The sequence below is a fragment of the Plodia interpunctella genome, chromosome 26, assembly GCF_027563975.2.
Source record: "Plodia interpunctella isolate USDA-ARS_2022_Savannah chromosome 26, ilPloInte3.2, whole genome shotgun sequence".
In the NCBI taxonomy this organism is placed as follows: Eukaryota; Metazoa; Arthropoda; class Insecta; order Lepidoptera; family Pyralidae; genus Plodia; species Plodia interpunctella.
Genome location: NC_071319.1, coordinates 1,341,888 through 1,364,188, shown reverse-complemented (window position 1 = coordinate 1,364,188; position 22,301 = coordinate 1,341,888). Strand labels below are relative to the sequence as shown.

The 22,301-nt window shown below is 34.3% G+C and overlaps 3 protein-coding genes and 1 pseudogene across 4 annotated transcripts in view; 3 read left to right on the top strand and 1 right to left on the bottom strand.

Annotated features, from left to right (window-relative positions):
• The window catches only part of LOC128681241 (homeobox protein SIX2-like), a 32,522-nt gene extending 21,545 nt beyond the window's left edge, over window positions 1–10,977 (top strand). Inside the window, exon 7 of the mRNA XM_053765005.2 lies at window positions 7,725–10,977. Within this exon, the coding sequence (XP_053620980.1) occupies window positions 7,725–7,878 (154 nt within the window). The 3' untranslated portion in view covers window positions 7,879–10,977. The remainder of the gene's footprint in view (window positions 1–7,724) is intronic.
• The window catches only part of LOC128681236 (ecdysone oxidase-like), a 187,499-nt gene that overhangs the window by 121,436 nt on the left and 43,762 nt on the right, over window positions 1–22,301 (top strand). The window lies entirely within an intron of this gene.
• On the bottom strand, window positions 11,947–13,509 carry LOC128681240 (spherulin-2A). Of its 2 annotated transcripts, none has more exons than XM_053765002.1 (2): window positions 13,400–13,509; window positions 11,947–12,888 (listed from the first exon to the last, which is right to left on the bottom strand). In XM_053765002.1, exon 2 carries the CDS (start codon window positions 12,879–12,881, stop codon window positions 11,982–11,984), a length of 900 nt encoding a protein of 299 aa, XP_053620977.1. In that variant the 5' UTR covers window positions 12,882–12,888; window positions 13,400–13,509; the 3' UTR covers window positions 11,947–11,981. The 2 variants fall into 2 exon arrangements, with proteins under 2 accessions (XP_053620977.1, XP_053620978.1); XM_053765003.1 differs by having other exon boundaries at window positions 13,349–13,452.
• On the top strand, window positions 16,560–17,507 carry LOC128681043 (uncharacterized; annotated as a pseudogene).

Sequence of the window (22,301 nt, the reverse complement as noted above, 5' to 3'; positions counted from 1 at the left end):
TGAGTTTGTTATTAGATCTGTTATTCATAAAAATGTTAAAGTATGTACCTACCCATTATATAGTATAGTGTATTTGGTATTTTATGTCTATTTCAAATATATAAATTGGGATAGTGACAAAATATACTTTAGTTTAAAGTATGCTTCAAATTTTATGAATAACGGGGTAAATATTTATGGCTTTTAAATATAATTATTAATGAAAACATTTAAAGAATAATTACGTTTATTCCATACATTCCTAATTTCCTACTAATCGTAAACTCTGCCTTAGACTCAGGCTGTATGGTCTGTGCTATAAGTTTAAGCCCTAATATAAAAATAATATTTAAAAACTAAAACAATAAATTCGCAGGTTATAAATTTAATGCGTGCGACTTGCGTGTTAGGTACATGACATGTAAAACAACCAATATAAAATCGAATTATATAAATATAAAACAATCAAAATAAAACTAACTAAGTACATTATGTATTTTAACCTACATTTAAGAATTTAATAATACTAGATGTTGCCCGGGGTTTCGCTCCCGTGGGAAATTTGAGATAAAATATAGCCTTTATCAATATAATGTAAATTTCTAATGGAGAAAGAATTTTTGAAATCGGTTCAGTAGTTTCGGAGATTACCCGAATCAAACATACAAACTCACAAACGCTTAGGTACTCTTTATAATAATAGTAGGTATAGTTAGAATGTAGTACCTACCTAGCCTACAAAAATTCATCGAATCCAGGATTCTATGACCTAGCGAGTTGCCGTGCGGTAATATTCCCAAAACGCAATCAGCTGAGCCAATTATTCATGCAAATCAGCTGGCAGTAAATATTTATCAGTCCACATGTGCAAAGAAATCGTATTATGTTTCTGAACATTGTTATGGTTGTCGACTCGTCACAATATCACATTTCGATGACAACGTAAAATACACGGGCAAGTAGGTAACACAGCACAACAAATTCAGCTCGTTTTACATTGCAAGCGTTGACAGAATATTACGAGAGAAAATTTTACTAAGTAATATTTAGGCGTGTGGTTCCCGCTCTAGAATAGGTTCACTATATATCCTCAAGTGGATGTCGTAAAAGGTTAATAAGGAATTAAATAGTTAACTACAGCATTCCCAAAATGGTAGGTTCAAGAGCGGTTGTAAAACCAAAATCAACAAAAAATATTTTCAAGCGAACCCTGCGCCTGTCATGGTCACAGCGTTTGCAAGTACCTACCTATATTTTTTTCACCAAACGAAAATACCTATGAGAAGTACAAAAAATCAACGTTTCGCTGTCCACTGATTTCTCCTTCAGATCTAAACCGATTTTAATTATTTTTTCAATAACAATTAAAGTAAAGCTAGGTATATCTATGTTTGTATGTATTCTTTTTCTAATATGATGCCGTCATATATGTTTTTAGATGTTTCAACACTCTGTAAAAATTTATAAATTTTCGTGTTTACGAAGGTTAATCTTTTGTAATAATTAAATTATGAAAAAAAAAATTAAACATAGAGACTGCCAATATACCATAGCTATTTGTTGATAAAAAATAATTGCTGTACTATCACTGTCTGGCGAGAAATCACGGGACTACTTTTGTATGAAAATGCGGCACTTATTAGAGAAATCAAAAATGAATTAGTATAGTTGTATTGTCAATCGTCACATCAACATTATCACCTTCTAACAGCGATTTTGTACCAATATGTCATCGGGGCGTGCATTAGGACTAATATATGGATGGCCCACATCACTTAGGGGTTATAAATAATAGTTTTGGTGGGAATAATAGTTTTAGGAAAGAATTTGTTGCTGTGCCAGTCCTATATTATTAAACTTTTACGAATGTACCCTGTTTAAATACTTTCTAGACAATATTTTGGAGTTAGAACCGATTTTCGTAAAATAAAATAATTAGAGCATAGTTGTCTATTAATCACGTGACACGTGAGGCTTGAAAGGAAGGGGGTGGGTCCAGCAAAAATCACGACTCCCTCAAATATGTTTTGTGACTGACGCACACTCATTTGACATTGACAGAATGAGACAAAACTTTAGTTTATGGTATGCTTATTTTTTTATTAATAACAGGGTAAGTAAGTATTAATAATTTAAAATCCTAATCCTAACTAATATTAAAAATGCGAAATTTGTTTGACGACGTCAACCCAGCGTTTCTTAGGTTTGCCCGTGGCCCATTTACATTATTGTGTTTTTAATTTGTTTTAAAACGAAGGTCGGTTACCTTCTTTTATTTCACAAAAAGTTAGGACGGCACGCCTGTACAAACAAACCAATTTTGTTCTGGTTCACTGGAGTAGAAGTCCCGCCGTAGATTAGTTTGTGAGATTTAATCTCTTGGTTATATGGTTCCGTATAATATTTTTTAAAATAAAAACTATTGTTTATCAAAATATTTTCTTTTCACTCTTTAAATAAATTTCATTTTATTAATCTTATGTGTTATTAGTGTTAGTACTTACCTAGTATTTCATAATTTGTTTAAAGATCTTGCAGTACGTTAATAATCCTTATAAGTTAAAGCATACTTTAAGCTATTGCCTCATTCTTTTAATATCTGATATATAAAGTGCGATAGTGAGAAAACATACTTTTAGTAGATTTGAAATATTTTATGACAGGTATTTTTATTGCAATGGTTTCAAAATCAAAATCAAATCATTTATTCAGAAGTTAGGCTTTCACAGGCACTTTTTCACGTCATATTCTAAATTAATTGATGTTTACCAAAGCATACAAACTACTAGCATTTCGGAACGACCACTGCTGAGATGAAATGCCGAAAGAAACGCATTCAAACACTATTATGCCAGAAGGGCTTACTATGGTTCTCACACAATACCAAAGTGACTCTAAACCCTGACTCTGATCACTCACTCCTAACTGGATGAATGAACGGTGAGGAGTGCGGGTGGCCGTGTCTTTTCGTTAGGTAGGTAGATGCTTACCTACTGTATATTGTAAGATATTATGATTGTCGTGTTACGGAAGGAGATTTTGATGGAAATATCTGAAGATTTATGACGTGGACGATATTTTTGGCATTCTCTCAGCATTCGGAGCTGTGAAGCTTGGTATTATGTCAGTGTGAAAAAATAATATACATATTGAAGATGGCTATGGTTTTATGACCAGTCGCCTGCCTGACGTCAGCCATCTTTGGCAAAGTTAGTGTTGCCTATCAACTGGTACGTGTCCCGTTCCCTAGTACGACGTCCACAGGAGAATATGAGTATCTTTTTTTATTTCAAAAACACTCAACGGCTCACACAGCACTAAGCTTGTATAGCGGGTCCGATGGACACAAACATAAACTCGCACAACACACCCAGAACCGCAGACAAACTTTTGATATGGCATTTTAATTGCTCGCGCTGGGAATCGAACCCAGGACCTCCAGATAGCGGACGGGCGCGGCGCAGTGACCATTCGCCAGTGAGGTCGTCTAAAATAGTTATTTTCACATCGAAAGTTTAATAACAAACTAAAAATAACCTCCTTATGTGCGTATAAATGTGTGTAAAATACAACAAAGGGGGAGTACTGACGTTTGCCTACCCATTTAGCCGGCTTCGACGAAACCTGATACTCGATAAAGTACATCACTGGCTGGTTTTACGGAAACAAAGGAATTTCAACTTAAATGCTATTGAATTAAGGTTCCAAATGGAATACACGTCTAGCCGTTACCATGGCTGAAATATCGGAAGCAATTCGAATTTCGAATTTTGCGGATGTTCGGTTGTCTGTGGATATTATTGTTTTTGTTATAATTATTTCGACGCAAAAGGGCGTATTTCAGAATGGTTATAAAAAATATTATTATTTATAGTTCTAGCATAGCAAATAAAATTTAAATGCATTATATTATCGTCAGTCGTCACAAATGGAATCACAAGGTCTTTCTTTAAGTTTTGTCTTTTAGGCGCTGTTTTTTTAAAAATTATTATTGTGTTATGTTCTGTGAATACCAAAGCCTAGTCTAGACGTAGGATCTAAAGACGTGACTGTATGTAAACAAAGTAATAAGTAGAGCGATATTAAGAAATGAGTCGACAAAATCATCTTTCTAGGAACACAAGTGACATATAAACAAATGAAGTTTGTAGCCTAAACATTTTCCAAGAGCATCTGTCAGGTGATAGATGCTATATTGTTTTGTTGTTATTTGTGCTCCCGGGCTTAGCTCTTGTAGGAATTTCTTACAGTTTCTTCACTTACAGTTTTATTACAATAATGTAATATAGATGACTGGAATAATAGTTATAATATCACAGTACTTACGAGTTAAATAAAATTATATTACTGCATATTAAATTACATATTTATATGTTAAAAACGGTTGATTTGAACTTGAAATTAATATTAGTAATAAACGAATAACCGTTGATCTGCGATTTTGACCGTTAAAATATACCAGAGACAAGGAATACCAAACATTTATCACTATAACAAGTTATAATAGTTACTATACTATCCTGAGTGCGTCCCTGTTAGCTTTTAGTTAGCAGATGTGGCGGTGTCAGGTTACAGACCCCGTCTCACTCACACTCGTGTGTGCCGTCTCGTTCTCAAGTAAAACGTCACTTGGCATTTTCATGACTGAAAATAATGTTAATTGTTGAATTAACTTTTTTTTTCATATTACTAGCTCGGAGATAGAAATGGAAAAATATTTTTATTTGCAACATATAAATAATGCATACTACTGACCCTTAACTCATATTATCAATTGAACATAAAGTTAGGATATTATAATGTCCTATTTAAAAGTAAATCAAAAGAAAGTGCGAAATTTTTTGGGCAAAGAGTTTTTAAGCGAATTTGCTTGGGCAAACACAATTCTTCAAGAAAATTACATCAAATCAAACATTGGTTATAGGTACAACTTTTAGTACACCAAGTATTTTACATAAAAATATTTTAATTTAAATTTTCAAATAAATCCACTTCCTTTTGTTAAAAAAATCTGCTCTTAAAATAATATTCTTTTGACTAGTTTAAACTTAAGCCGTCTCATTTTTTTCCGACGGCGTCATTGGTGCCAGAAAATCCATTCATGCGATAATTTCCACCTGATTGGACCTTCATAGAACTTATTTATTTATAGTAGCATTGACAAAAACTCAAGTTTTGTTGATTTTGAAATACGATATGGAATAATGTATAGACTAAACCACTTATAGAGGCTTGAATGCGCGTAAAATTATTGATCCTTCATTTTTTCTTAATTCATTCATTTTGTCTTTTATTACGCCTCGATAGCATCCCATAATTGTACATTGTGAATACAAATGTGCAAATATTAGTTGTTGTTACATACGAGGCGGGATTTTCGCTCGATGCGTAGGCGAGCGCTACACTAAGGCCGAATATGCAACGATCATTGCTTGCAAGCTAATTAAGTTTTTCAACATATATATACTTGAGGGCAAGAAGTGTGACGTTTGACGAACTTTTGTTCAAATAAAACACTAATGAAGTATTGAATAATATTATTTTTCATCATTGCATGCGTTCATTGATCAATTCTTGTAGAAGTTTGTCGCTTTTATTTATCGCTAGGAAAAATCCTATGTGAGTGGAAATGTCCAAAGTTTGGCAAATTGTTTGCCGATAGAGCTGGCTAGAGGTTCATCTGGTGAAAGATAATCTTTATAACACAAATCTTGGACCACGATGTTAATAACGCTCTAACCTGAAGAATAGACGATTTAATTTTAAAAACAAACTTATTCACGGACATTGAGCATCACAATAGCGTATAATGAAGATGGCAGGTATAATGCTTTGATGGCATAAGGATAATAAACAATGGACAAATAATCTCATACTTTTTCCACAGAAATAGTCCGTTCGAATAGCACTTGCGCAAACTGACGAACTCACACTGACAGCCCGCCCCACGAAATCCGACACCGCGCCAAGATGGCCGCGTTTTTCGTTTTAATTTTTTTTCCACTACTTTCTAGGCATAAATGATGTCTAGTGCGATTTGTTTTTTTCACAAAACTCACAGTGTTTTAATTTTTTGGTGTGGTTTTACCACCCAAATTACAATACTTATAAAAATACATTAACATAAAATAAGTAGGTAGGTAGGTAGATAAACCTATAGCTGGTATATTTCGATATGTAAAATTGAGACACTAAATAGGTACTTAGCATTCATTTTACGAAAGCATTTTTCACAAATGTAGGTGTTAAATTAAACATGACAGAATTAGGGATAAGTAATTAATGCGTATATTTAATTAGTGCTTTATTCATTATTATTATGTTTTGGTTTGTTCTCTCATTTTAACTACTTTTTTTATTGAGATTTAAGTAGAAATCTAAGAATTCACGTCATATCAAAACTAAACGACCGATGCTAAAAATAAAACATACACAAATGTGTTTACAACAATCTGCCCGTCCATTTTGAAGAGATCCATACGATACGACTGCGTGAAGTTAACATGTTTGTAAAATTTATGCCGTAATATAAAAGTTAAGAATCGGTGTGGCAACACCATGAATCATTGTAAAAATACTAGAATAGGTACTAATATTTATTCAAAACTAAATAAATATGTATTTAGAACCTACTTGTCCCGTGGGAATTTCGGGAGAAAAAGTGCCGTACGTGTTATTCCAGGTTATATTCTATCCGTGTACCAAATTTCATAACAATTTGTCCAGAAAATTTTGCGTGTAAGAATAACAAAAATACACACATACATCCTAACAAATTTTCGCATTTATATTATATAATATTAGTAGGATTTTTGTTAGTTACGGTTCCGAGTGCGAAGCGTAGGTCTGTATCTTTCACTGAAAAAAATAAAAAATAAATTTACAATTTTTTAAATTTACAACACCACAATAATATATAAATGAGTATGATATTTTTCTGCATAAATTATTCTTATACGATACCGTGGTTGTGTTATTTTTAGACATCACCATTGCGTGGGTTATCAACACGCGTCGCGTTGGTCAACCAAAATTTCATTTAATATTCTTCATTTTCAACTTTTATTTATGAAACTAAGGACGACTTAGGTATATAACTTGTATACTTGAAGTTTTTATAAAATCTATATGTACATTTTATGCAAAAAATTTAACACGTGATATAATTTAAAAAACGCTAAAGATTAATTTACACTCAGCCCTATTGGGCAGGGAAGTAAGTATCCCAGTGTATGTGTGTATGTAAATATAAATAGGTTACCGCGCTGTCACTGCTCGTGTCACTGCCGCTGCCCGGCGCTCCCTCGATTGTCGGTTTTTCGCGCGGAAGTCACAGTACAACTATACATACAGGAGTGGAGTAATGAAAAAACAATTACATTTTTAGAACTTTATGATATTGAGCGGGTAATATGGGATGACTTATACTGAGCAGACTGATAATGCTGTCGAACCAGCAATTCATTCAATCATTTCAAGTAATTTTTGCGAGTTGATAAATGAAAAAAAGAGAGAGAGAGAGAATAAGAATATGAAGGCCGAGTGTAAATGTTCACTCGCGTCGTTATTGCCGCAGAAGTATTTAGGGAAATATTTCCGGCAGTGGCAGAAGTGCCACTGGGCTGAGTGTAAATGTGGGGTTGTGTGGCCAATAAGAATTTTATAACTGGTGTCAAAAAAAAAAATCATAATGCTTTGTTGAAATTGAAAAAAAAAAATAGTGACAGTTACTTTTTCTTTTTCAGTGGCGGCAGCGGTGACAAACAATTGGATTCCTCGACGGACGACGACAGCGACGCCCCGCACCAAGCGTCGCACGCGCCCCCCGCGCACGCCCCCCAACCCCTGTACCCCCTTTATGAACATCCTTTAGCACATTTACAGTACCATCACACGTGACCCTACTTTTCTGTGTAAATTTTTACCTTTTTCCTGAAAGAGCGCTCTTGGGTTAATTTCACGACTGTTTGAACGCGGCGTGTAGCGTTTCATTGGTGTCGCATTTTTTTAAATAAGGAATCATTTGTTTAAAAATTGAACATATATAAAATTAACATTGTACCAGTACTTTACTTATTTATAAAATAGGATAATTATATTGATTACTGTGTATGGTACAATTTAATAAACATTAATTACAGCTCACAGCGGCATTGAAAACGCTCGTGAAATTCACCCTCTTGCTGATTAGCCTCACGATTTTTATCAATTTATTTTTATTAATATCGAAACTAAAAAAAAACACACACCAGTTTATGCTATAACAGGATTTTATTAGATAGTATTAGGTACATATTTAATAGTAGTATTCAATATAAACTTTTATTTATAGTTTTCCACATACAAATTTTTTTGGCCAACCTTTTGTTTTGAGTAAATTGTGGCAACTGCGTCCATTAGAGAACTGTAATACTTCCTCATATACCTAATTGACATATTTAATGTTGCATTAAATTCCTACATATGGTTTTTTTTTACGTTTCCCTATTAATTGAAAGGTATTGTTTAAAAAATTTGTTGCATTCACGGTGGCGCTAGTAAATGGGTTGGTCCAGTCTTATTATATTATACTAATATTATAAATGCGAACGTTTGTGACGATGTATGTGTGTATGTATGTTTGTTACTCTTTCACGCGAAATCTACTACACGGATTAAAAAAATATATATATTAGGACAAATCACACTGATTGACCTAGCACCAAAGTAAGTTCGAGACTTGTGTTATGGGATACTAACTCAACGATACTATATTTTATAACAAATACATATATAGATAAATATCCAAGACCCGGGCCAATCAGAAAAAGATAATTTTCCATTATGACCCGACCGGGGATCGAACCCGGGACCTCTCGGTTCAGAGGCAAGCACTTTACCACTGCGCCACCGAGGTCGAGGATTGTTACGAAATTTGGTAAGTACACGGGTAGAATATAATCTGGAATAACATATAGGGTACATTTTATCCCGAAATTCCCACGGGAGCGAAGCCCCGGAGCGCAGCAAAAATTTTATAATGCAGATGAACAGAATTCTAAAAAATATATTTTTTTCACGAATACAATCCTAAAATGAATGTCGAAGAATTAAAATGTTTAGAGTCATCAAAACCAGTTGTCATAATTAATATCTTATTAAGCGTTTTACATGCCGATGTCATCATATTGTGTAATAAAAATATATAATATTTACCAGGTACATAATTTAATAATTAATGTCGAATTATTTTTTTATTTGAACACTTCTTGTTCAATAGAATGAACTTAAACGAATGAAAGATAATAGAAATGTTTTTTTTTTCTGGGATCTAGGTATATCAATTGTATTAAATTGTTTTAATTTTATAACATCACATTTTATTTATAGCTGGCAACATCTCTTTATTTATTTACCTAAATCTATAATAGAATGAAGTGTTTTAGCTCCTGTTTTTCATAATCAGAACAAATGAAGTAGTAATTAGGTATATTAGTCTGACTTTGTGATCTAATCTTGCTTCCTTGTAAAATTACATAGATAAGTATATTTAAATTAAGTAATTTGTATTGTTTAGGCCATGTTTCATATATTTCTGTTAAAATGATATATTGTAATGTGACATACACATTATACACTAATCTGCCTGAAGTGATTGGCCAGTTAGCTTTATCCAGCGCTTGTGAAACATGTTAACCGTTTTACTCAACTGTTTTCTATGCTCGACGATAGTTTAATCATAACTGCTAAAGTATTTGGAATGCCCAACTGGTTTGCTTCCAACGTAGCCGCGCGGCGCGAGCGCACTGTAGTGTGAAAGAAAAAAAAGCTGTAATTTTTTCTAACTTATTGTTGTTCTCAACTGTTTTGCCTACGTGCAATGCGTTGAGCCAAAAACGGTACGAATCTGATGATAAAACAAAGCCACGTTGTTATATCAAACCAGTTGGCAACGCCAACTGGTTGCTTGTTGGAAAAAAAAAACAGTTGAGTTTCGTTGGCTCGAAAAACGTCAACAACGTTACATATGGCCGTCAAATACTTTATTAGCAAGCGATGAAACTGGCTTTAAGTCTGAAAACAGCAAAAAATATTGTAAATATTGTGCATTTTTAATATTTTAATTAAAAAAAAAACCATGATTGCAAAATTTATTTTGAATATGAAACAGTTTGATTTGATATAGGATTATTTCCTTATATTACCAAAAATATAAACGTATTTATGAAATTAATTTTGCAATAATGTATAATGAAGTAAAGCATTTTGTTTTACACATATTTTGCAGTTATTGTTTTGTAATTTCTTTGTAATAATCCGTATACATATAAAAATATAAATATTTTAGGTCATAATAATTATTAAGAAACCAAAATATCATAGTCTTAATTCTGTAATATAATTAAGTAGTTGTCATAATTATTTTTATAAAATACTGCAATATATTAAATTCGCCTATTTCTCGAAAACTTTGCGATTATTTAAAATTAAATTGTGTTGTTGCTTATTTATCATTTTGTTCTTTTTGGCGATAAACAATAATATTGAATTATAAAGTGATATTTAAGCTAGCAATATTTCATGTAAAAATGTTTTAAAGTTTCCCAAAAGAAGAAATTAAAAAAAAATACATTAGTTTGAATTTCCATCACTGACTTAGCGTTAAATATTCCATGAACAAAAAAAAAGTTAATAAGTACAAAATAAAATTGTATTAAAACAATGTTTGTGAAAATAATTATGACGAAATAAAAATAAAATAATGTTATATTTATTTCATAGTTGTATGTAAAAGCTATAATTTATTTATAAAATCGTGTCTTTTCTTTTGTAAAAATGTTTTAATAAGATAAAATGGCGGAACTAGTGTAGTTTATTTTCTAAATGAACGTGTGTTGTTAAATATAACGTTGTTTTATTTATTTGATCTAAATACAGGTCCGGTTTTGAGAAACCGTGAAAAAAAATCCTGAATATTCTCATTTCGAAATTCCTGCGCGCGTAAAATATGCCATCGTGTTTACTAGAGGCGTTAATTATAATAGACAAATGCAGAAACAGAAAAAAATGTATTCGTAATTTAAAAAAAAACAGAAAAATTCGCATATACTTACAGGGTTACTATGGTATCTAACGTTCCTTCCAAAGGCGCATAAGGTACATAGAGACTAACATCTTTTGTTCTACGACTTTTGTCTAAACGTAATAACTACAAATTTTTCCTTTTTTAGTTTTAATGTCGTTTCTATAAAACGGTAACTATATGTTCGATGTGTAGAATCGCAAATTAGACTGTATTTTTTTTTACATGAAATATAAACGACGAATCACGAAAAGTCGTAGAATAAAAGTTGCTTATTTTGATGTACCCGAGTAGTCTTTGGGAGGATTTTGCGTTTGATACCAGTAAACCTGTATGTATCAGACATTCTTTTTATAATTTTTATAGTCTGTCAAGAAAGTGAAGAAAACTGACTTTTGAAGAACAACATTTTCGTTGCCATTGCAATATCAATGATAACACTCAAAGTATTACTTTTTTTATTACATATATACCAAGATTAGTTATTAAATTAGTTACACATTTTTAAATAAACCAGTTCATAATTAAGTAGCTAGGATTAAACCGAGAGCGAACTGCCTAAAATACCATTTGTCAGGCTGTGTAAGCACTCTAAAACATGTAACCTTAACTTTGTATTTTTGCTTATGGGATCATGCATAAATTACGTCACAGTACTCAACGAATGTGCTAATGAATATTGAAATTCTAAGATTTTTAGAAAAATAAGGATATTTTTCTAGGATATTTTTCAGGAATGGATGGCCAGTATGAAAAGGATTTTATATTGGCCATTCTTGAATAGGTAGAATAAAAAAGAATATCTTCTTTTGTTCTATCGAATATATCATATATATATTATGTTCTATCGAACATTAATAGAGTACCTACTCTGTGAAGGTAAGGTTTAAATGATAAAACAGAAATTGATACAAAAAAAATATGTAATTTATTAACTCAATTAAAATCCAATTTCCATAAGCTTAATATTAGTAGATTTATCGTTGACGACCACTCTCGACTGGGAGTAGAAGTCAATTTCAATGACTTCCTTGGACACCTTCTGGTTTGGAAGACCAACGCTGGCCATGATGGCACGGATGTCCAGAGACCAGAAATGATGGCCTCTGTATCCGTCGTCATAATTCACAGCCGAAGCTCCCGATAAGCTGGCTTCGTATTCGACCTCCATCCTGATAGTTCCTTTAGTAGCTTGAAGTTGAGCGACCACGGCCTGGCCAGGTTGAAGAAGGATCTTCATTCCTGATTGAGATCCAATGGTTACAGATTCAGATTTCTCCGTGTTGCGGCCCCATGTTGATGTGTAAGAGAAAGCCGTCTTGCCGCCTCCTTTGATGAACTCAATGTCGAATCCGTAATTGATTTCTTGTGCCACATTCAACGATCCACCCTGGCTCCATGAAGACTTGACAGTATTCTGGACAGATTGCGAGATACCAACGTCAAAGGTAGCTGGCTTTGAGCTGTTGTTCTCGAACAGCTGTTTCGTAATAATCATGGGTTGTGACGTGATTCCTAAAATTTTTCCGTTCTTCGGCACAAGAGTGCTGAGGACTTGATCCCAGCCGAATGTGCTGTATAAATCGCCCCATGGTGTGGGACTGCGGAGGTAAGCATCATCAGGACGCCTTCCGAAGTAGGCACCAATGGAATCCTTCAGTATAGCGTCGCTCAGGCCGAATGTAGTTCGCTCTGCGTCTGTTATGACTCCAGCTTGACTTCCAGAGTAATAAACCTTAAGGTTATTATGGGAGTCATCGTTGAATTCTCCGGATAATTGAACGTCTATTCTTGCTAAGACCAAGGCGGGAAGCACCAGAAGGAGGTATAATGACGCCATCTTGAATCTGTAAAAAAAATAAAATGTTATTAATTTTTATTGTGCATTGTGAACTGCCACTGTGGTTAGGCTACAACACGCCGCGTCTTCAATAAACCATATTAAAAGGCTTAAAATATATCTCTCTCTCATTATCGCGTGTTGCAGTATGGACGCATTCCCGGCTGTGAAGCTACAAGACACGGAGATTCACCTAAAACTAAACCTCAATATTTTGAAGTTTAGGACAGGCTGGCTGCCTGACGTCAACCCTATTGAGTCTTAGTCGCCTCTTACGGTAGACGTTATGGAGTGGCCCTGTTCTCGTTGTAGGCCACCCTCCAAAGGGTCGCAAAGGTCAGCGATTTCCTGGTTGCTTCCGCCGTAGAGCCTTGGAGCCCAGGAGCCACTAAAGCTCCAGTGACAGCGTGATAAATGGGAGTGAGACCTCAGACAATTTCGTCTATAGATCAACCCAGCCAACCAACCTTGAAACCAGAAGGCACTTCCCAACACGAATAAAGTGAATTGATACTCACTCTGTGTAATTAGATTCGACCCAACGTTATCCGATGGGTGAGTTCGAATGAATATTGAATATACAGTTGGGTTTATATATTGGACAATTTGATCGATGTAGCGGCCCTCATAATGATATTGGACGTCATGAATTTTAGCTAGAAAAACATGACTTTTACTTCATCATTATATAATCAAAGGCAAATATTAGGAAGAATTAACTGATCAAATAGGTATATGTTTTCTTTTTTTTCTGTATTGTTTATACTGAAATTATAATACTTATACCTATTTTTTCCCTTTTTATCTTTAAGCTCATGTGAATTGGTCTTATACACACATAAAATAACCTACAGATTTTTTAAATACCTACCGAAACTAAAGATTATGAACTAAACTACCGAAATAATTCAATTCAGATGGACATTTCAAAAATACACCTAAAAAATGAATTGTCTACGACACTGAAACGGCAAATCATGAATTTTGCTAATTTAGCAAAAGTAGTATTAGATAGAGAGCTAACAGAAGTCTGTTAGTTCATTATGTTTGTAAAAAACGAATGCCTTAGGTTTGTGCGTAATAATTTTGAAAATTTATTGTTTACTAGCTGCGCCCCTGGGCTTCGCTCTCGTAGCTCTTCGCTCTTCGGGATAAAAAGTATCCTAAATGTCTTTTCCAGGTAGGTTACCCGTAGTGTACCAAATGTCATAACTAACGGTCCAGTAGATTTTGTGTGAAAGAGTAGCAAACATATGCACACACATGAGAAAACTCATAAAAAACTCGCGTCAAAATCCGTTGAGTAGATCTAAGCATATTAGTATAGACAGCGGGAGCGGGAAGCGACTTTGTTTTACACTATATAATTATAGTGATGAAGAGTGCGACACGTTAGCTCTCTGACTAACTATTAAAATGTACTTTTAAGTATTTTTTCTGCACACAATGATAATATTTAGTGGAACATTCAAACGTTAAGATTATTTAATTTTGACCCACTGTCTTCAATGGAGGTTATATTACGAGGAAGTGATTGAAAATAAGCTATTAAACACTTTTATTTTTTGTGAAGGCTGAGGCTTCAGAATACAGAACAATATGTGAGTCGTAGTCAACATTAAAGTAAAATCATTTATTCAGAACTTAGACCTTCACAAGTACCATTTCACGTCAAATTTTACATGATATAGTAGTTTCTCAAAAAGCTACAAGCTACTGGCATTTCGGAACGACCACTGCTGAGAAGAAATGCCGAAAGAAACTCATTTAAACAGTGTTGGTCCCTATCATGCCAGAAGGGCTTAGGTACCGTTATTGCTTCTTAATTTTTTTTCTACTAAGTAGTATATAGTAAAGTACATGTTTAAAAATTATACAAAAAACATAGTCAACCAGACAACCCCTAATGTGTTGCATGCATGCATTCGTAGTGGATAATTACAAATCCAATACAATACAATACTTAGCTTGGTAACAAAATTGTTATTAAAGCATTTTGATATAGCATAGACACAAATAGGTAACAGTATGATGTAGTAAATATATCCTACCTATCGTGCTTTGGGTTGATTCCGACAACGGTAATATTGCAAAATTTAATGCCAGCTCCAGACTGGCGCCAAATAGTTTGCCAAACTTTGCCGGTTCGTTATACGTTGCGGTAAATAAAAGCACTCATACTAACAACGCAATGTTCACGCATCAAATTCAAATTTCATATTCAATTTAGGATGATATACATCACTTATTGACGTCAAAAAATTACTTAAACTAAGTCTACCGCCGCGCCGGCTTCCAAAGCGCAGGTGAAAAAGAAGCGGCGCAACAAACTTCACCGCAGCCTTTTCTCCAAAGACGTCAATTAATAAATATAGGTAGGTCTTATACATCGTGTCTGCATGTGGCCGAGTAAAATCTGCTATATTTCCTTGTTGTCTATCCGCCATCTTGACTGTCCTGGCCGCCCGCTTTCGGGAACACGTGAGGATGGGAGACAGCTGATCGGATTTAGTATGGAAAGTAGAAATTTTATGTTTGTCTTTCAATCATCATCATTATGTTAGCCACTAGAAAACCACTGTTGGACATAGACCTCACCCAAAGACTTCCACAACGACCGATTGAAAGCAGACTTGCGACGACCTCCGTGGCCTAATGGTCATCACGCCGGACTGCTACACTGGAGGTCCTGGGTTCGAACCCCGGTCAGGTCAACATGGAAAATGATCTTTTTCAGATTGACCCCAGGTCTTGGATGTTTATCTATATATGTATATATTATACAATATAGTATCGTTGAGTTAGTATCCCATAACATAAGTTTCGAACTTACTTTGGGGCTAGCTTAATCTGTGTGATTTGTTACTATATATTTATTTATTTTATTTATTATTTTGTATCCAGCGTCTTTTTTTCTATATAAATTGCTTTTAAAAGATATTATGTTTGATGTACTGATCACATTGTGAAAATTGTGTTATATACACAGCACTTTAAGTTTATAAGCGAAAAAACACCAGCCTGTAGATATTTAATTAAAACAGTATAAAATATAGGTTAATAATTGACATTTGTATTCACCATTCGACAACAAAATAGACCGTGAGTTTTTTTTTTGTTTGTCATTGCTTTCTCCGAAAGTACTCTGCGTGGGGCTATCGTGAAACATAAAACACGAGCACGTCATTGCGTCTACACGTTATCTCTTTTGTACACGATGGATGTGGAGGTTACGTGCTACGTTTTTGTATGTTTCGTGGTAGACATTCTGTTCATGGCCTTTGTCTTGCCTGTCGTGGATTTTCCACGGGAAATATTGGTTTCCAGTTCAGTCCGGATATTATATTATTCGTGGCAATCGCACGAGGCCTAAACTATGCCTACGGCTAAACATGAGGCTGCAAGCTGCTAGGACCCGACAAATAATTTTAACATATACAGTAATCACGTCTTTAACCCTTGCGGGCTAGACAGAGCTACGAGTTGCGAAGCTCGATGGCTACGCCTAGCTGTATGGCGGGGGAATTGAGACATCGACTGTGTGATGAATCTCCAGTTAATAGCCGTATCCCTTGATCGACTTTGCGGGAGGACTAGCACATTCTATGTTTCTCTTTCGCTCCAGCGAAACTTCGTTTGTTATAACAAAACACATTTCATATTTTATTGCAGATAAAAATGGCGTGCAAATTCTTCACATTCCTGCTCATTCTGCCAGTCATCTAAGCCAGAATCGAAGTGGACATCATAGCTTCTGAAAACGAGGCTAAAAGAGATGTCAATTTCGCTGGCAGCAATGTGGACGTCATCAGCGATATAGAGCGACAGGCCATCGAGCTGAGTGACGGGAATCTCAAAAGCGGCATCGCAAAATATTTCGGCAAGAAACCCAATGACGTTTTCGTCAGGAGTCCCACGCCATGGAGCGATCTTTACTACTCTTACAACTGGGCTCAAGTCACCACCACTTTAACACCACAGAAAGCCAAGATATTAGCCGTGAGAACTGAACCCACAATCGTGCAGACCCAAGAATTCAACAATAACTCCACCGAAACAGGCATTTTTTCGGTCAAAATTGAACAAGACGTGAAGAACACCCTTTCTTCTCAATGGGACGTGAATAACGTTTTGACTGACTCACAAGATAGATGCTCTGTCTGGCAAGACATCGTTTACTTTTACATCGAAACATGGCGAAGCAGTTAGCAAGAGCGAAAGCGTAACGCGCTCATCTTCTGGCGTTCAAATTTCTCTGGAGCCGAATCAACACGTCACAGCGGAGTTATACGCGACTAGGGGATATATGGTAATTGAGGTGGAGTATGAGACTAGTTTATCAGGAACTCTTGCTGTGAATTACGATGATGGTTTCAAAGGTCATCACTTCTGGTCGTTAGATGTCAATGCTGTTATAAGAGCACAGGGCTTGGAGACGACTAAGAAATCGAGAGAAATCGTAAAACTTGGTTATTATACTGATTCAATGGTCGTAATCAAGGATAGAGCGAATAATAATGTATTGTACAGAATTCCGCTGAAAATTCACAATTTGTAAAGTTATGTTAATGTAAATAAATTATTTTAGATGTAATACTTATTTTGATCTTTTTATTCAGAGCACACATTCATCAACTAGCTGCGCCTTTGGGCTTCGCTCCCGCTTTGTCTGAAAGAGTAACAAACATACACACACACATCCTCAAAAACTTTCGCATTTATAACATAAGTAGGATGGTAGGTAACTTACAATATATTCACAAACAAGCCTTGAAAACATAACATAACAAGTTTTGTGCAGTCGTGTAAAATCTTGCACATCTTTCGGTCAAGCAATAATATTGCCTATATGCAGACCCAATTTCTGTGTGGTATTGGTAGATATTCAAGTTTTATATTTAACCCCCTATATATATATAAGGGGTATATATATATATATATATATATTTGAGACTTGTGTTATGGGATACTAACTCAACGATACTGTACTTTATTACAAATACATATATAGATAAATATCCAAGACTCGAGCCAATCAGAAAAAGATCATTTTCCATCATGATCCGACTAGGGACTTCTCGGTTCAGTGGCAAGAACTTTACCACTGCGCCACCGAGGTCGTCATTATAAAGATAAACATTTTTTGGAACTAGAAATAGGTAATTTTTGCATTTTATTCAAGAAAAACTGTCAACCAGTGTGCAGGTTTCCTCGCGATGTTTTCCTTCACCGGAAGCAAGTGGTGGTCGATGAAAACTGTTAGACATGAGTCCGATTGGTATACAAACTCGTGTGCTACGTAGGATTCGAACCTGGGACCACCGCTTTGTTTTGGGACCACCGTATTTGTTTCAGGAAAAACAAACACATTATTTATGTAGAATTTAATTTTATTATGCCATTGAATAATTTAAGATTATTCATATGCAATTACACAATAATGATATATTTATCTAAATTTACATAAGACTATGGATATTATAAGGCGTACAATCGTACATACATATATAAGAACAAATGTAATGAAACGAAATGTATATAATGGATCATTTTTTTATTTAAAAATCTTTAACATTTGTCATTTTTCGAGGTACACAGCAAGCGACGTATTTTTAGATTCTCAATAAAATTTTTTTTAGTAAATATTCGATTATTTGTATAGCATACCAAACGCTATATTATTTTAAACTGAACAATATGTAACATATTTTTAAGTATTGTTTTTTGTTCTTGAGACACATTTTTTAACAAAAATCCAAAAACGCGTCCTCGCCAGAATTGACGGTCATATTTTATATACATAATAATTATTTAATATATAGTTAAACACATGAGCAGTCTAATACAGACAAATTATATTAATACCGGAATATTCAAAAGCGATTTCAACACAATTTCGCTGTGAATTGCTTTTCAATATACGGCATGTCGTGTTATTACATATATTATATAAAGTGACTTTTGGAGTAACACGAAATTCACAAAATCTAGGTTTTAGATTTCAAATGGTAAAAGCTTGTTTCACCGCTCACTGATAAAGTATCTGATAGTCTATTAAGTAACATATCGAAAGAGTTGAAATCGTGTTTCACAAGTTTTGAATACAGTTAACTGGCCAATCACATGAGATTTATCTAGCAGTTAGCCAGATTGCAATTATGATATTATCACAAAGTTGTGTAACAGACTCTCAATCGTGTCACAATGGGACTACAATAGTAATGTATTACATTCTAGTATAAATAAGTAATAATGACACGATCACTGTTTTGAACATTAACAGAATCGACATCCAAAACCATTGTGAATTTAACTTTGTATGGGATTCAAATCATCTTTAGTATTTACTAATATTGGAATCCTCTAAAAGCGCACAGGTATCTAATTACATTGTAAACATTTAGGGTGAGTTGCACCGTCAAATTTGACGTTGATTTTAACCGGCGCGCCGCTGATTTTCAGACAAAATGGCGTACTTTGCGTTTTTCTGCGAACGTTAAAGTTAACGTCAAAGTTGTCCGTGCAACCCACCATTAAAGTAGTAACTGAAATTCTGACGGATACATTGAAAAAAATAAAATAAAATAATCTATTATTATCATCGAAATTATATTGTTATCTCACTCTTACCAAGCGATACGAATGAGACAACATCATTATTTGATTTTATCGGTTTTCTGAAATTATTCTTTTTAATTTAAGAATACAATAAATAAACTTTTATAGGACTCCTTGTTTAAGTAATTTTTATTCTCAGAATGATTGTTAAATTAAATTATGGTATAAATATTACCATATACGTACCTAGTTAGTAAATTACCTAAACTACTTACCGATTACAGTTCATAGTCAATAATACCATTAATTTCGTGGTAAAACCTACCATAATCTACTGATAAATTATTAAAGATAATTAAAAATTATTATCTAGCGAATTATACGAATAAATTATTTAAAAACAAAGGTTTTTTTCACATACACAAGTATTTTTTTGATGGCTACAAAATTATGTTTCAAATGGATGCTTCGTTTGCCGTTAAAAATCGTGATAAACGATCAAGGGAATTAATTCAACGAAGACATAGAAAGCTATAGACTCCGACATATCTTTCATTTCGCTCACACAAGAGATGTGCCTTTTAGAAATACACGAGAAGAAACGAGACAGACAGAGACATTTTGTCCCTCAACACGAGCCCGGTCCAATCCGCCTCTTTCTCAATTTCTTTTATACATTAGCGAAAAATAAAATAAATATTTTAACAAATTATGCCCACATTAGATAAATAATTTTCATACAATATGTGATTATGATTATATTGAAATATTTTTTAAGAAAAGGTTTTTAAAAAAGGTGGTTAAAAAATGGTAAGCCCTTTTGGCATAATAGGGACCAACACTGTTTGAATGAGTTTCTTTCGGCATTTCTCCTCAGCAGTGGTCGTTCCGAAATGCTAGTAGTTTGTTTGTAGCTTTGGTAAACATCATTTAATTTAGAATATGACGTGAAAAAGTGCCTGTGAAGGCCTAATTTCTGAATAAATGATTTGATTTTGATTTCGAAATTATATTTCAAACACAATTTTGTAGCCATAACATTTTGTTTCGTAATATTTACTATACTAATATTTCAGGTAAAGCTACTTAGCTTATACTATATCACGTTGCAGACGAAGCGAGATTTCCAGTAGTATCGAAAATTCATCGAGACACGATTGGGTTAAAATATGTCTATAGAAAGTAGCAGCGGTGGTGGTGTAATGGTTAAGACGCCCGCCTGTGTTTCGAAACGTCCCAGGTTCGAATCCTACTCGTGCCACATGAGTTTGTATACCAATCTGATTCATGTATAGTAGTTTTCATCGACCACCACTTTCTTATAAGAAAATCTCGCTTCGACTACGACATAACAATGATTCGTAAGATCACAAATATATTTAGCGCGCGTTCAAAGCGTACAGCCAAAAGCACTAGGCTCCTCGATTTAATTGACCCTATAAACCATAGCATTAAGGTCTAATGCAGGATAACTTTTGCAGTTGACTGTAATTACTCTTGTGATTTTCGCAAAATGACATTGCAGATTGGTCGATGTCACTTTGCTAAAATGACATCCTTCGTCGAAATCATACATAACAATGGCATATGCACAAATATTAATCAGTTATTTTAAACAAAGATAGTGTTTTAAGTGTTAAAATATACGTGTGGTAGCGTAATATATCGCGCCACGAGCAATACCACGGCTAGATGGAGCTATGGTCGAACTGAGAAGTCTAGAACGCGCAGTTGAAGTTTTCAAGATCGCTTGTACATATGTATACAACTTCAACTTGACACCGTTGGAACGGGCTTCCGAAGGCATTACAGCCCAGCCTTGAATATGTCCCCATTGTGGCCGCATATTCCTCGCTCGCGTGACATACGCAGCGAGAACGAGACAACACGAAAATAGAATCTTTGTTTAAAATCACTCGATCACCGTAATAAAATAAAACCGCCAGTCGTTACAACTTGGGACGAGAATTAAAACAATTTTGACATCCATCACCGCGTAGTGGCCAATATGCTAGTTTTCAATTGGGCCTTGAATACGAAATTAAAAAAAATAATCCAGCCCTTTAAAATTTTCCGTTGAGTATTATTTATACATCATATCAATTTACTTGTTCAGTCCTCTAATGGACAATCAATTATCATCATCATCAGCCACTTAAACGTACCCACTGCTGGGGCACTGGCCTTCCTTAAGGATAATGGCCACGATTCTCCACGCCCACTGTGCATATGCGGATTGAACAATATTTAAGTACTTTTGAAATTTTTCTATGACCCAGAGCCCCAAAAAGGGTACAGTCGGCAACAAAAGTTCATACATAATAATTCCTAGGTGATTACGTTCAAAAATGTATGCAGTTATGCAGCTGTACAATCTACAGAAACAAACCTATTCACAATTATTGCCGTATTATCAGTGCATATTGATCTAGACGTGATTTGACGCGTAATTTATCTTGCGCCACCAATATTTTTATATGTATGTTTACTCTCATCCCATAAACTAAGATTGACACAGAATACTAGACCAAAAATAATTATCATGCTATTTACATTAAATAAAGTGTACATATGTGGCGTAATTCCATGTTAATAAAGGCTATGTTTGAGTGAATTTTCAGGCAACAGTATGCAGGTGGGAGAAAAATCATTGTGAATTTTATAAACTAATCAATTTAAAAAATTTTATTGACGAATTTTAACTAAAAAAATTTTTTAATTGGTTAGTTTATAAAGTAGAGGGAAAACATAACACTCCTTTTTGTGCAGTCGTGTAAAAACACTAACCACTTAAATTACCTATCCTTTTCATCTTCATACCCAATTTCATTCAAGGCTGTAAAACCGCGAAGCCCTATAAAA

Bases quoted from the DNA above. Each gene is read 5' to 3' on its own strand.
- LOC128681240 (XM_053765002.1), bottom strand. From the start codon at position 12,881: ATGGCGTCATTATACCTCCTTCTGGTGCTTCCCGCCTTGGTCTTAGCA.